Raw genomic sequence first — 14684 nt, 5'->3', positions numbered from 1 at the left:
TCAAAAAATGATTTAAGATTTGATATCCAGCCTTAGATACACATTCAACATATTTTACATAGCACATCAGTATTTGGAGTCAGTTTTCATCATTTTGGGGTGGAGCCATTGTTTTTAGTACATCATGCCTAGTAGTGGGCTGTGACCACACCTGGCTAAGGTCTAGGGCAACAGTTTATTTTATTTTCTGTGCTGGTCTTATGTACTACATCTTTGCAAAATTGTACTAATCCAACGTTCAGAGTTGGAATTTTTTTGGTGTTGGTTCATGTCGTTTGTCATGGACATACTTGAATAGAATTTGTTAAGGGTAAGGAGTAAATAGTTCAGCAGAATTTTGTGTCATGTATTTGAGATTTCTATTGGTATTTGGAATGTCATTGGGAAGTAAATGTTCTTATAGTAAATGTAAGAGATTTATTTTAAAAATGTTATTTACATGTTATTTAAAAGTTTTTGGGCTACCAAGTTATATTCTTATAATGAGTTGAAAGGAAAGCTCTTTCAAAGAGCTTTTTGGAGTAAGTAATTAACATTTTATATTTAAATGTTATCATCTTCATACAATCTCTTTATTTGGTGTCTCCAACAGGACCTTCAGGATAAATTGGCTGATGTCAATAAAGAGTTAAGTCATTTACGCACTAAATGTGCAGACAGAGAGGCTCTAATAAGCACTTTAAAAGTGGAACTACAAAATGTGCTGCACTGTTGGGAGAAAGAAAAGGCGCGAGCAGCCCAATCTGAAAGTGAGCTGCAGAAGCTTTCCCAGACTTTCCATAAGGATACCGAGGTATTACCTGAGACAAGATGACTGTCAGGAAAGGCCTTGCACTTATCTCAGTTTTAGAAGTTTACATCTGTCAAGTGTCTGTTTTTATTCTTATTTGATTTAATTCAAAAAATTCTTCTGAGCTATTTTGAAATGTTCATGCCAGCTGCAAAATCAGTCATTCCATCATTACTCTTGTATGATCCTATTTTGCGAGAGAAATAAAGTAGTTTAACCCTTTTATCATTTGTACAAGTAATTTTCTCTATTAGAACATCCGATCTCAAGTAGCTGTGCTCTCAACAGTCCTGTTTACCAATGACAAAATTATTTTTTATTTCAGTAGTTGAGTAGCCTGCCATGGTGGAAAGAATCTTTTTTGTAATCAGAAAGAATTGACATGGATAGAGGTACTTTTATTTACAAACTGTGAATAGGGACAAGCCACATAGCTTGGTCTCTCCACATCTTTGTTTCCTTATTTGCAAAACAGGAATAATATCTACTTTAATAGACAGTCATCTTACTCTTTATAATTGTAGGATATTAAAAAAAATTTAGAAAAATACAAGTCCCACAAAGTTAAAAGTTTGTTTGGATGCCCTTGAGAGTTACCTATCTGTGTTAATTTATTAATGGCTTCTTAAAATATTATGACAAACTTTTATATAACTGTATGAGCCTGTGTGAGTAGAATTGTTATCTTATATTTTCTTTTACCCTTGGGAGGTAGAGCCAGTCTAGCTAGTGTGGAGCTAGTTTATCTGAGTCATCCTGCATATTGAGTTCATTACTCCAACAAATACGAACATGAATGCCAAGAGAGTAAAAAGGAAACATTCTTTCCACTCTTCTTACAGTCTGGGATTTAAATTGTGTCCACATGAAGGGACTGGAATTGTTCTACACATCAGATAATGATTAAAGTAAAGGAAACTAGAAGCCTGACTGTACTGTAAAGTCAGCATGTCTACAGCATTGTGGTTGAGTTCAACATGTGTGAATTGATTTTGGATCTTGAGATTCTCTTTTCACGCCAAATGGATGATTATCATGCACGGTTCATCACAGCCCAAGCAAAAGGACATGATGGCAACACAGTGAATTACCCTTTAGGAAGAACCAGATCACTTGGCAAAATGTGGAGAGGAACGATTTTTAGTGCCTGAATATTCTGTTTGGTTAGTTATATTTAATAAGATTTTTAAACATCTCAACTTAGGCGAAAATGCAAAAGACATCTTTAATTGCTTAAAAAAGAAAAAGACATAGCATATTTATGAAGACTCTTCTGATAGCCTAACTCAAGTTTGTGGATGTAACTACATATTCAAAGTTTTTGGTTTTTAAATTGTTATATTTGGAAAAAAACTAAGGTGACATACAGGGAGAATTAAAGATGCACAATTTTATATATACTGGAAAACTTTTCACCACAATTTCTAACTATAAAACCTTTACATATACTACATTCAGTTTTTCTTATCTGGAAGATTAGAATTCCTATTTTTTTCCTCTTAAATTTTCTTCTTTTAAAAGTTTTCCTGCTGATCTGTTAAAAAATCTTGAGGGAACTTAGTTTATCTACATAAAATACTCATTTTGCAGCTTCACAATTACCGTGTCTTGAGTTCCATTCTTTGACTTTATAGATGAAATGCCTTATAGAGAGAGCCATTTAGCATTTTAGTAAGTAAACTCTCCTTGTGTGTTCAAGATGGGATCAGCTTTTTACTGAATTTACAGTGTAGAGTTCCTAGGTCATTAAACAATGGATGGTTTAACTATGACAATGGCAATATAATTTTAAAAGATTTTTTTGGCATATTTTTAATTGGACAGTTTTGAAAGTATATCTTGGGCAGCTATGTCCATTTTTTGGACTGTTAACTTTGTAATATTTAAACACCTACAAATGCCCAGTGTGCCAAATACGGTATGAACTTCTAAGTGGGGAAGAAAAATGAGCCCTTCTTCCATCTCTTTCATATCACTGTCTGCTTTGCCTAAGGGGCTTGGGATAGATTTCCTATAAGTGGTAAGTAAACTGGAATCTCTGGAGGAGGAGGAAAGCTGAATACTTGTGTGCATGTAAAGTACAGATATTGGTATAACTTTTTCTTCAACAGAGTTGGGTAATGCTCTTCTCTTTATATTGGTTTTTTGACTTAAATAACATCTTTTGTGGTAAATGTAAATATGAAATTATAGAATTGCCATACTAAGTTCCAGTTAGAAGGGCTTAGAAACAACTAGTCCAGATACCTCATGTTACAGCTGGGGAAGGTGAGGTCTGAACAGACACTTACTCAGATCACGTCCTTAGCAGTAGCAGAGCTGGTGTCAGAACCCGGGTCTTCTGGCTTCTAGACTTGAGATTTTGGTTTTGAAAACTAAATGTAAGCAATTTCAAGTTTCTGCCTGATGCTTAATTTTGAATGTAAAAAAAAGTCGCCAAAATGGCAATATTCTGATACTTGAGTATCTTCATTCCTTTCCAGGATTTTTGAAATAAATTCTTCACCATGTATATTATGTGTTTTACTTCTTACGGTGTTTATGTACTGGAATTAATTTCTTTTTTTCTCGTAGGAGAAGCTAACCTTCCTTCATACCTTGTATCAGCACTTGATAGCAGGCTCTGTGCTCATAAAACAACCAGAAGGCATGCTGGATAAATTCTCTTGGTCTGAGCTTTGCGCAGTTTTGCAGGAGAATGTTGATACTCTGATCGTAGACCTCAACAGGGCTAATGAGAAGGTAACTGTCCTCAGGCACCAGATACCTCTATTAAATTCAGTGACATTTGTCCACATCACAGTATCATTAAGAGGGGCTGACATTCATCTTATTTCAAAAAGAATTTGGGTGTTAATAATTCAATACCATTAATTATGGCTTGTCTACAACTCAGTTTGATGCCATTGCTATGGGCATGTAAATGTGACTGAAGTCTGTATGAAGTCTCTGAGCTCCACTTTCTGTTCAGGACATGCTAATACTGCTAGCCAGTGTTAGCCACAGGGACCTAATTAAAAGAAAATAAATTAATCTTACTGATGAAGCAATTCAAAGAACTTAGTCATTTACATTAATAAACCAACTCTTTATGTTAGCATAAAATAGAAACAAGAGACAGTTATTCAAAACATGATCTTAAAATTCTTTGCTCAGGAAATAACGAGGTGTTACTTTAAAAGCACTTAAAATTTAAAAATTATGTTTATGACATTTCTTGTAATATAACAAACTGTATATCGCAAAACCCATTCAGTGCTTTAGAATGTAAGAAGGATATATGGTAGGAGAAAACAGTAGACTATTATGGTGCCTTTATCATTCACAAACCTAGGAATTCAGTCTTTCCAAAAAAAAATTTAAAAACCTTGTTTTGGTTATTGAAAATGAAAGTGGCTTAGCAGTCCAATGTATTCCTCCATTAAAGGTATTGATTCTTATCCCAGGTCTATTGAACTAGTCAGAACTATATTTATGTGATCTAGTTTCCAGATCTTAGTTGCAGTGACATTTGCTCTTAAGGGACACAGAGAGAAAAACTGTTCCCTAAGTTTTTTTTTCATTACTTCTGTTGAAGTAATGAAATAGCATCTCGGCCCAGTTTTAGAGTAAGAGCATTTTGCCTTGGTCCAATTGGCAAACAATCATAGGCACTGAGAAGTAGGATTGAGGAAATGAGGGAATAAATTGTGAGAAGTGGAGATGCTGGTCTTGATTGTGACTGTGTGTATAACGGATTTGAAAAGTACTGATAATGAAAATGAGTACATGTTTTAATCCTCTGAGATGGTATTGTGTTTTAATAGTTTTTCATAGTTTCAAACATCATTAATTGTCATACACATTAGATGATGAGGATTTTCTCTCCAGTGTTTTGAATGTGAAATAAAAAATGGTTGGAACATTCTGCTTTATTATATATAAACTGTTTGTAGATTTGTAAATCTCATTTAAATACTTCCTTTCCCATTGAGATATCTGAACAGCTTGAGCTTTGGTTCTAGAGGTTAAAATATTCTTCTTAATTTTCTCAGTAAAATTGATTTTAGAATAAGTAACTTTATTAGAGAAAAATAATAGATGTCATCTATAAATGCAATTCACACATTTTCTGCTAAAATATAATTTTGTTCTACTAATTCCTATTTCTTAATTTTTTTTTCATTTTAACTTAAAACTTTTATATGATCTTAAGGAATAAAATGTAGTAGAAAATTCTGGAATAGCTTTTGGGGGAGATGATACAAAGGACTTGTTTGTGAGCCTATCTTATTTGTTGCATTTCCCCATTTAGATAAGTCATCTAGAGTATATCTGTAAAAACAAGTCTGATACGATGAGAGAGCTTCAGCAAACCCAGGAAGACACCTTTAACAAAGTGGCAGAGCAGATCAAAGCCCAGGAGAGCTGCTGGCACAAGCAAAAGAAGGAACTGGAGCTGCAGTACTCCGAACTCCTCCTGGAGGTACAGAAGAGGGCACAGGTATGCTACTTCCACAAAGAGCTTTAAAATGGAATGCTCAATCTTTTACTTCCAAGTGTTTTCTTTCAGTACCCATGCCAAGTCAGTTACAACTTTCGAGAACCACACAGAACTTGCTTGTTAGGTACACATACATGTGATCATGCAAACACACACACACACACAAATGGGCCTGTGTGCATGTGTGCACTCTGGCGTATTACGGATTGTCTTTTATTTAAGTTTGGAAGTAGATGGGTTTCTGGTTAAAACATCCTAGAATACGTGGATCAATTAAATACTAAAATTGTATTTCCCTTATTTTAGAAATAAAGGTTAAGAAACTTTGGTAAAATATTGTCTGTTTTAGTGTAGATATCCTTTGATCCAGCTTATTCCATTCGTGGGGGTTTCTTTGTGAACCATCATTTTAATTCAGGTGGGGTTGAAATTTGTCATACCTCCTAACATTGTTGAAGGACTAGAGTTGTAGTTGTAGACCCTGTAGCAAACTATTGTCCGTGAGATATAATATGTCCTCTATGTTGGATTCGATTGAGAACAGAAATAATGGATAGTTAACAGAACCATATTTTTTTCCAGTACAAAATATTGTCAACATAATTTATATGGTTAACTGTCATCCCTGCCCAATGAGGAATAACAAAGATAGTGTGTACTTTTTTTTGTATTGAATTTAATAATAGGTCACTTGTTCTCAAGATAAGATACTTAGAAACCAGAAGGTTGTATATTTTTCCCATACTTGATTCAGTATTTATCGTCTTTATTTGATCCACTCATGCTTATCTTGGCAAGTCTAATTAAAAAAGGAAACCACATTTTATTTTATTGTATTTTTATTTATTTATTTTTTTGTTCACTTAAAATTTTTTATTCCTTTTCCTTTTTTTTTGAATTTTATTTATTTATTTTTTATACAGCAGGTTCTTATTGGTTATCTGTTTTATACATATTAGTATATATATGTCAATCCCAATCTCCCAATTCATCCGCCACCATCACCCCTCCCCCCCACCTGCTTTCCCCCCTTGGTGTCAATATGTTTGTTCTCTGCATCTGTCTCTCTATTTCTGCTTTGCAAACCAGTTCATCTTTGCCATTTTTCTAGATTCCACATATATGCGTTAAAATACAATATTTGTTTTTCTCTTTCTGACTTACTTCACTCTGTATGACAGTCTCTAGGTCCATCAACGTCTCTACAAATAACCAAATTTTGTTCCTTATTCATGGCGGAGTAATATTCCATTGTATATATATACCACAACTTCTTTATCCATTTGTCTGTTGATGTCATTTATGTTGCTTCCATGACCTGGCTATTGTAAATAGTGCTGCAGTGAACACTGGGGTGCATGTGTCTTTTTGAATTATGGTTTTCTCTGGGTATATGCCCAGTAGTGGGATTGCTGGGTCATATGGTAATTCTATTTTTAGTTTTTTAAGGAACCTCCATACTATTCTCCATAGTGGCTGTATCAATTTACATTCCCACCAACAGTGCAAGAGGGTTCCCTTTTCTCCACACCGTCTCCAGCATTTATTGTTTGTAGATTTTTTGATGATGGCCATTCTAACTGGTGTGAGGTGATACCTCATTGTAGTTTTGATTTGCATTTCTCTAATAATTAGTGATGTTGAGCAGCTTTTCATGTGCTTCTTGGCCATCTGTATGTCTTCTTTGGAGAAATGTCCATTTAGGTCTCCTGCCCATTTTTTAATGGGGTTGTTTGTTTTTTTAATATTGAGCTGCATGAGCTGTTTATATATTTTGGAGATTAATCCTTTGTTGACTCGTTTGAAAATATTTTCTCCCATTCTGAGGGCTGTCTTTTCATCTTGTTTATAGTTTCCTTTGCTGTGCAAAAGCTCTTTAAGTTTCATTAGGTCCCATTTGTTTATTTTTGTTTTTACTTCTAGGAGGTGGATCAAAAAAGATCTTGCTGTGATTTATGTGACACAGTGTTCTTCCTATGTTTTCCTCTAAGAGTTTTATAGTGTCTGGGCTTATATTTAGGTCTCGAATCCATTTTGAGTTTATTTTTGTGTATGGTGTTAGGGAGTGTTCTAATTTCATTCTTTTACATGTAGCTGTCCAGTTTTCCCAGCACCGCTTATTGAAGAGGCTGTCTTTTCTCCATGGTATACCCTTGCCTCCTTTGTCATAGATTAATTGACCATAGGTGCATGGGATTATCTCTGGGCTTTCTATCCTGTTCCATTGATCTATATTTCTGTTTTTGTGCCAGTACTATATTGTCTTGATGACTGTAGCTTTGTAGTATAGTCTGAAGTCAGGGATTCTGATTACTCCAGCTCCTTTTATTTCCCTCAAGACTGCTTTGGCCATTCGGGGTCTTTTCTGTCTACATACAAATTTGAAGATTTTTTGTTCTAGTTCTGTAAAAAATGCCATTGGTAATTTGATAGGGATTGCATTGAATCTGTAGATTGCTTTGGGTAGTATAGTCATTTTCACAGTTTTGATTCTTCCAATCCAAGAACATGGTATATCTCTCCATCTGTTTGTGTCATCTTTGATTTCTTTCAACAGTGTCTTATAGTTTTCTGAGTACAGGTCTTTTACCTCCTTAGGTAGGTGTATTCCTAGGTATTTTATTCTTTTGTTGCAATGGTGAATGGGATTGTTTCTTTAATTTCTCTTTCTGATCTTTCATTGTTAGTGTATAGGAATGCAAGAGATTTCTGTACATTAATTTTGTATCCTGGAACCTTACCAAATTCATTGATTAGTTCTAGTAGTTTTCTGGTGGCATCTTTAGGGTTCTCTATGTATAGGATCATGTCATCTGCAAACAGTGACAGTTTTACTTCTTTTCTGATTTGGATTTCTTTTATTTCTTTTTGTTCTCTGATTGCTGTGTCTAAAACTTCCAAAACTATGTTGAATAATAGTGGTGAGAGTGAGCCACCTTGTCTTCTTCCTGATCTTAGAGGAAATGCTTTCAGGTTTTCACCATTGAGAATGATGTTTGCTGTGGGTTTGTTGTATATGGCCTTTATTATGTTGAGGTGGGTTCCCTCTATGCCCACTTTCTGGAGAGTTTTTATTATAAATGGGTGTTGAATTTTTTCAAAAGCTTTTTCTGCCTCTATTGAGATGATCATATGGTTTTTATTCTTCAATTTGTTAATATGGTTTATCACTTTGATTGATTTGAGTATATTGAAGAATACTTGCATCCCTGGGATAAATTCCACTTGATCATGGTGTATGATCCTTTTAATGTGTTGTTGGGTTCTGTTTGCTAGTATTTTGTTGAGGATTTTTGCATCTATATTCATCAGTGATATTGGTCTGTAATTTTCCTTTTTTGTAGTATCTTTGTCTAGTTTTGGTATCAGGGTTATGGTGGCCTCATAGAATGAGTTTGGGAGTGTTCCTTCCTCTGCAATTTTTTGGAAGAGTTTGAGAAGGATGGGTGTTAGCTCTTCTCTAAATGTTTCATAGAATTCACCTGTGAAACCATCTGGTCCTGGACTTTTGTTTGTTGGAAGATTTTTAGTCACAGTTTCAATTTAATTACTTGTGATTAGTCTGTTCATATTTTCTATTTCTTCCTGGTTCAGTCTTGGAAGGTGATACCTTTCTAAGAATTTGTCCATTTCTTCCAGGTTGTCCATTTTATTGGTATAGAGTTGCTTGTAGTAGTCTCTTAGGATGCTTTGTATTTCTGCGCTGTCTGTTGTAACTTCTCCTTTTTCATTTCTAATTTGATTGATTTGAGTCTTCTCCCTCTTTTTCTTGATGAGTCTGGCCAGTGGTTTATCAATTTTGTTTATCTTCTCAAAGAACCAGCTTTTAGTTTTATTGATCTTTGCTATTGTTTTCTCTGTTTCTATTTCATTTATTTCTGCTCTGATCTTTATGATTTCTTTCCTTCTACTAACTTTGGGTTTTGTTTCTTCTTTCTCTAGTTCCTTTAGGTGTAAGGTTAGATTGTTTATTTGAGATGTTTCTTGTTTCTTGAGGTAGTCTTGTATTGCTATAAACTTCCCTCTTAGAACTGCTTTTGCTGCATCCCGTAGGTTTTGGATCGTCGTGTTTTCATTGTCATTTGTCTCTAGGTATTTTTTGATTTCCTCTTTGATTTCTTCAGTCACCTCTTGGTTATTTAGTAATGTATTGCTTAGCCTCCATATGTTTGTGCTGTTTTACAGTTTTTTCCCTGTAATTGATTTCTAATCTCATAGTGTTGTGGTCAGAAAAGATGCTTGATATGATTTCAGTTTTCTTAAATTTACTGAGGCGTGATTTGTGACCCAAGATATGATCTATCCTGGAGAATATTCTGTGCGCACTTGAGAAGAAAGTGTAATCTCCTGTTTTTGGATGAATGCCCTATAAATATCAATTAAATCTATCTGGTCTATTGTGTCATTTAAAGCTTGTGTTTCCTTATTAATTTTCTGTTTGGATGATCTGTCCATTGGTGTAAGTGAGGTGTTAAAGTCCCCCACTATTACTGTGTTACTGTCGATTTCCTCTTTTAGAGCTGTTAGCAGTTGCCTTAGGTATTGAGGTGCTCCCAAGTTGGGTGCATATATATTTATAATTGTTATATCTTCTTCTTGGATTGAGCCCATGATCATCATGTAGTGTCCTTCCTTGTCTCTTGTAGCATAGTTCATTTTAAAGTCTATTTTATCTGATATGAGTATTGCTACTGCAGCTTCCTTTTGATTTCCATTTGCATGGAATATCTTTTTCCATCCCCACACTTTCAGTCTGTATGTGTCCCTAGGTCTGAAGTGGGTCTCTTGTAGACAGCATATATATGGGTCTTGTTTTTGTATCCATTCAGTGAGCCTGTCTTTTGGTTGGAGCATTTAATCCATTCATGTTTAAGGTAATTATTGGTATGTATGTTCCTATTACCATTTTCTTAATTGTTTTGGGTTTGTTTTTGTAGGTGCTTTTCTCCTCTTGTGTTTCCCACTTAGTGAAGTTCCTTTAGCATTTGCTTTAGAGCTGGTTTGTTGGTGCTGAATTCTCTTAGCTTTTGCTTGTGTGTAAAGCTTTTGATTTCTCCATTGAATCTGAAAGAGATACTTGCCAGGTAGAGTAATCTTGGTTGTAGGTTCTTCCCTTTCATCACTTTAAATATATCGTGCCACTCCCTTCTGGTTTGTAGAGTTTCTGCTGAGAAATGAGCTGTTAACTTTATGGGAATTCCCTGTATGTTATTTGTCATTTTTCCCTTGTTGCTTTTAATAATTTTTCTTTGTCTTTAATTTTTGTCAGTTTGATTGCTATGTGTCTCAGCGTGTTTCTCCTTGGGTTTATCCTCCCTGGGACTCTCCGCACTTCCTAGACTTGATTGACTATTTCCTTTCCCATGTTAGGGAAGTTTTCAACTATAATCTCTTCAAATATGTTCTCAGACCCTTTCTTTTTCTCTTCTTCTTCTGGGACCCCTGTGATTTGAATGTTGGTGCAGAGGTCTCTTAATTTAATGTTGTCCCAGAGGTCTCTTAGGCTGTCTTCATTTCTTTTCATTCTTTTTTCTTAATGCTGCTTTGCGGCAGTGAATTCCACCATTCTGTCCTCTAGGTCACTTATCTGTTCTTCTGCCTCAGTTATTCTGCTATTGATTCCTTGTAGTGTATTTTTCATTTCAGTTATTGTATTGTTCACCTCTGTTTGTTTGTTCTTTAATTCTTCTAGGTGTTTGTTCTTTAATTCTTCTAGGTCTTTGTTAAACATTTTTTGCATATTCTCAATCTTTGCCTCCATTCTTTTTCTGAGGTCCTGGATCATCTTCACTATCATTATTCTGAATTCTTTTTCTGGAAGGTTGCCTATCTCCACTTCATTTAGTTGTTTTTCTGGGGTTTTATCTTGTTCCTTCATCTGGTACATAGTCCTCTGCCTTTTTATTTTGTCTATCTCTCTTTGAATGTGGTTTTCGTTCCACAGCCTGCAGGATTGTAGTTCTTCTTGCTTCTGCTGTCTGCCCTCTGGTGGATGAGGCTATCTAAGAGGCTTGTGCAAGCCTCTTGGGACTGGTGGTGGGTAGAGCTGGGTGTTGTTCTGGTGGGCAGAGCTCAGTAAAACTTTAATCCTCTTGTCTGCTGATGGGTGGGGCTGAGTTCCCTCCCTGTTGGTTGTTTGGCCTGAGGCCCACAGGCTCTTTGGTGGGGCTAATGGTGGACTCTGGGAGAGCTCACGCCAAGGAGTACTTCCCAGAACTTCTGCTGCCAGTGTCCTTGTCCCCGTGGTGAGCCACAGCCACCCCCCACCTCTGCAGGAGACCCTCCAACACTAGCTGTTAAGTCTCGTTCAGTCTCCTATGGGGTCACTGCTCCTTCCCCCTGGGTCCTGATGTGCACACTACTTTGTGTGTGCCTTCCAAGAGTGGAGTCTCTGTTTCCCCCAGTCCTGTCGAAGTCCTGCAATCAAATCCTGCTAGCCTTCAAAGTCTGATTCTCTAGGAATTCCTCCTCCCCTTGCCAGACCCCCTGGTTGGGAAGCCTGACGTGGGGCTCAGAACCTTCACTCCAGTGGGTAGACTTCTGTGGTATAAGTGTTCTCTAGTTTGTGAGTCACCCACCCAGCAGTTATGGGATTCGATTTTATTGTGATTGTGCCCCTCCTGCCATCTCATTGTGGCTTCTCCTTTGTCTTTGGATGTGGGGTATCTTTTTTGGTGAGTTCCAGTGTCTTCCTGTCGATGACTGTTCAGCAGTTAGTTGTGATTCCGGTGCTCTTGCAAGAGGGAGTGAGAGCACATCCTTCTACTCTGCCATCTTGAACCAATCTCCTTATTTCTCCAGAAACCACATTTTAAAAATTAGCCAACAAACAGTTTCAGATTGCTTAAAATAAGACCATTCTGTTTTTCCAAGCATTTGGACCCTATATGAAATTAAGCCTTTCTTTATGAATTTGAATGAATTCATACATTCTCTAAAAGTGGCCCTTTGTTCACTACATGCACGGTGCCATGTGATATGTTCTGCATTTTCTACCACTGTAGTAAAAGACCTGAATAATTTTTTTAGAGGTAACATTGACGTGCAGTGAAATGAACAGATCTTAAGTGTACCAGTCGATGTTTTGATCAATGTAAGCACCCATGTACCCATCACCGCATTGAAGACTTAAACATATTCATTACCTCAGAAAGTTCTCTTGTGACCTCTTCCAGTCAGTTTCCACTCCCCATAGACAACCATTGTTCTCATACCTATCATCATAGATTACTTTCATTTGTTCTAGAATTTCATCTCAATGGAATCATTCAGTATGTAGTCTTTGGTGGTTGGCTTATTTTACCCAACATATTTTTTGATATTCATCCTTGTTGTTGTGTTTATCAGTAGTTCATTCTTTTTTATAGTTGCATAGTATTCCATTTTATAATTATACCACAATTTGATAAATTGTGAATTGATGGATACTTGCCTTTTTTCCAGTTTTTGGCTATTGTAAATAAAATTGCTACAAACATTGTATAAGTATTTTATTGACATATTTTTTCATTTTTTTTAAGTTAAGAGTATAGTTGCTAGGTCATAAGATAGGTGTATATTTATTAAAAACTATCAAACTTTTTTCCAAAATGGTTCTATCGTTTTATATTTCTACCATTAGTGTATGAGAGTTTTCATTGTTCTACATCCTCTGCAAAATTTGGCATTGTCAGTCTTTTAAATTTTAGCCATTCTAGTTGTTTTAAAATGGGATTTCATTGTAGTTTTAACTCACATTTTCTTGGTGATTAATGATGTTGAGCACTTTTCATGTTCTTATTGCCATTTATATATCTTCTTTTGTGAAGTGTCTCTTCAGGTGTTTGTACATGAAAAAAATTGGGTTGTTTGTGTTTTTGTTGATTTGTAAAAGTTCTTTATAAATTCTGGATATAGTAAATTCTTTGTCATATATAAGTACCACAGATATTTTCTTTCAATATCTCACTTGCCTTTTCATTTTTTAATGTTTCTTTTGATGATCACAAGTTTTAAAATTTTGGCCAAGTTCAACTTATACATCTTTTACTCTTTTGAGTATTTTATTTTTATGTGGTAAGCAATTTTTCTGTACCCCAAGATTGTGAAGATAATGTATCATTTCTTCTAGAGGTTTTGTAGTTTTAACTTTTATGTCTAGGTCTGTGAGCCATCTCAGATTAATTTTTGTGTGTGATGTTAGATGGAGGCTGAGGTTCATTTTCTCCCTGCATTTGTTGTTCCCACACCATTTATTCAAGGCTTTACTTTCCTCATTTAGTAGCCCTGGTCCCTTTGTGAAAAAACAACTGACTGTATATGGGAACTGCGGGTTTGTTGCATCCCTACAGTTTTGCCTTTTCCAGAATGTCATATAAATGGAATCATACAGTATGTAGCATTTTAGGTCTTACTTCACTCAACAAAATACGTTTGGGAATTATTCACATCATTGCTTGTATCAGTCGCTCACTCATTTTTACTGCTGAGTGATATTCCATTGTATGGATGTAGCACACTGTTTGTTTATCCACGTACTTGCAGATGGGCCTTTGGGTTGTTTTTATTTTTTTACAATTATGATTAAAGATGCTTTAAACATTCATGGATAGGTTTTTGTGTGATCATAAGTTTTTATTTTTCTTGGGTGAATACTTAGGAGTCTGATTTCTGGGTTATATGGTAAGTATATATTTAACTTTATAAGAAACTATCAAATTGTTTTCCCAAGTGACTGTACCATTTTGCCTTCTCGCTAACAATGTAAGAGAGTTCTCATTGCTCTGCATCTGTGCCAGCATGTGGTTTCATCATTTTTTCTTTTTCTTTTTAGCCATTCTGATAGGGGTGTAGTAGTATGTCATTGTGGTTTTAATTTACATTTTCCCTGATGAATAATGTTGAGCATTTTTTCATATGCTTTTTTGCCATCTGTATATCTTCTTTGGTGAGTTATATGTTCATATCTTTTGCCTGCATTGTAATTAGGTTGCTTGTTTTCTTATTGCTGAATTTCCAGTGTTGTTTATATATTCTGATACAAGTCATTTGTCAGATATGTGATTTGCAAGTATTCTTTCCCATTCTCCTAGAAGTACTTTTGCAGAGCAAATATTTTAAATTTTTATGAAGTTCAGTTTATCGGTTTTTTTCTTTTGTGGATTGTGCTTTTATTATTGTATCTAAGAACTCTTTCCCTAGTGCAGGATCACCAGGATTTCTTCCTATGTTTTCTTCTAGATGTTGTATAATTTTAGGTTTTACGTATAGATCTATGATCCATTTTGAGTTAATTTTTATAAAGATGTGAGGTGTGGGTTGGTGTCCTTTGTTTTGCATGTGGATGTCCATGTTCCAGTACTATTTGTTTAAAGACTATCCTTTATCTATTGAATTGCCTTTGCACGTTTCTCAGGAATCAATTCATCGTAT

General features: G+C 35.4%; 1 protein-coding gene across 1 annotated transcript in view; it reads left to right on the top strand.

The window, feature by feature from the left end:
- Positions 1 to 14684, top strand: part of CCDC171 (coiled-coil domain containing 171) — a 368650-nt gene that overhangs the window by 141614 nt on the left and 212352 nt on the right. Inside the window, 3 exon segments of the mRNA XM_036856768.1 lie at positions 593 to 793; positions 3365 to 3532; positions 5085 to 5273. Coding sequence (XP_036712663.1) covers positions 593 to 793; positions 3365 to 3532; positions 5085 to 5273 — 558 coding nt within the window.

Source organism: Balaenoptera musculus, chromosome 6, assembly GCF_009873245.2.
Source record: "Balaenoptera musculus isolate JJ_BM4_2016_0621 chromosome 6, mBalMus1.pri.v3, whole genome shotgun sequence".
Classification (NCBI taxonomy): domain Eukaryota; kingdom Metazoa; phylum Chordata; class Mammalia; order Artiodactyla; family Balaenopteridae; genus Balaenoptera; species Balaenoptera musculus.
This window is presented reverse-complemented; position numbering and strand designations above follow the sequence as displayed.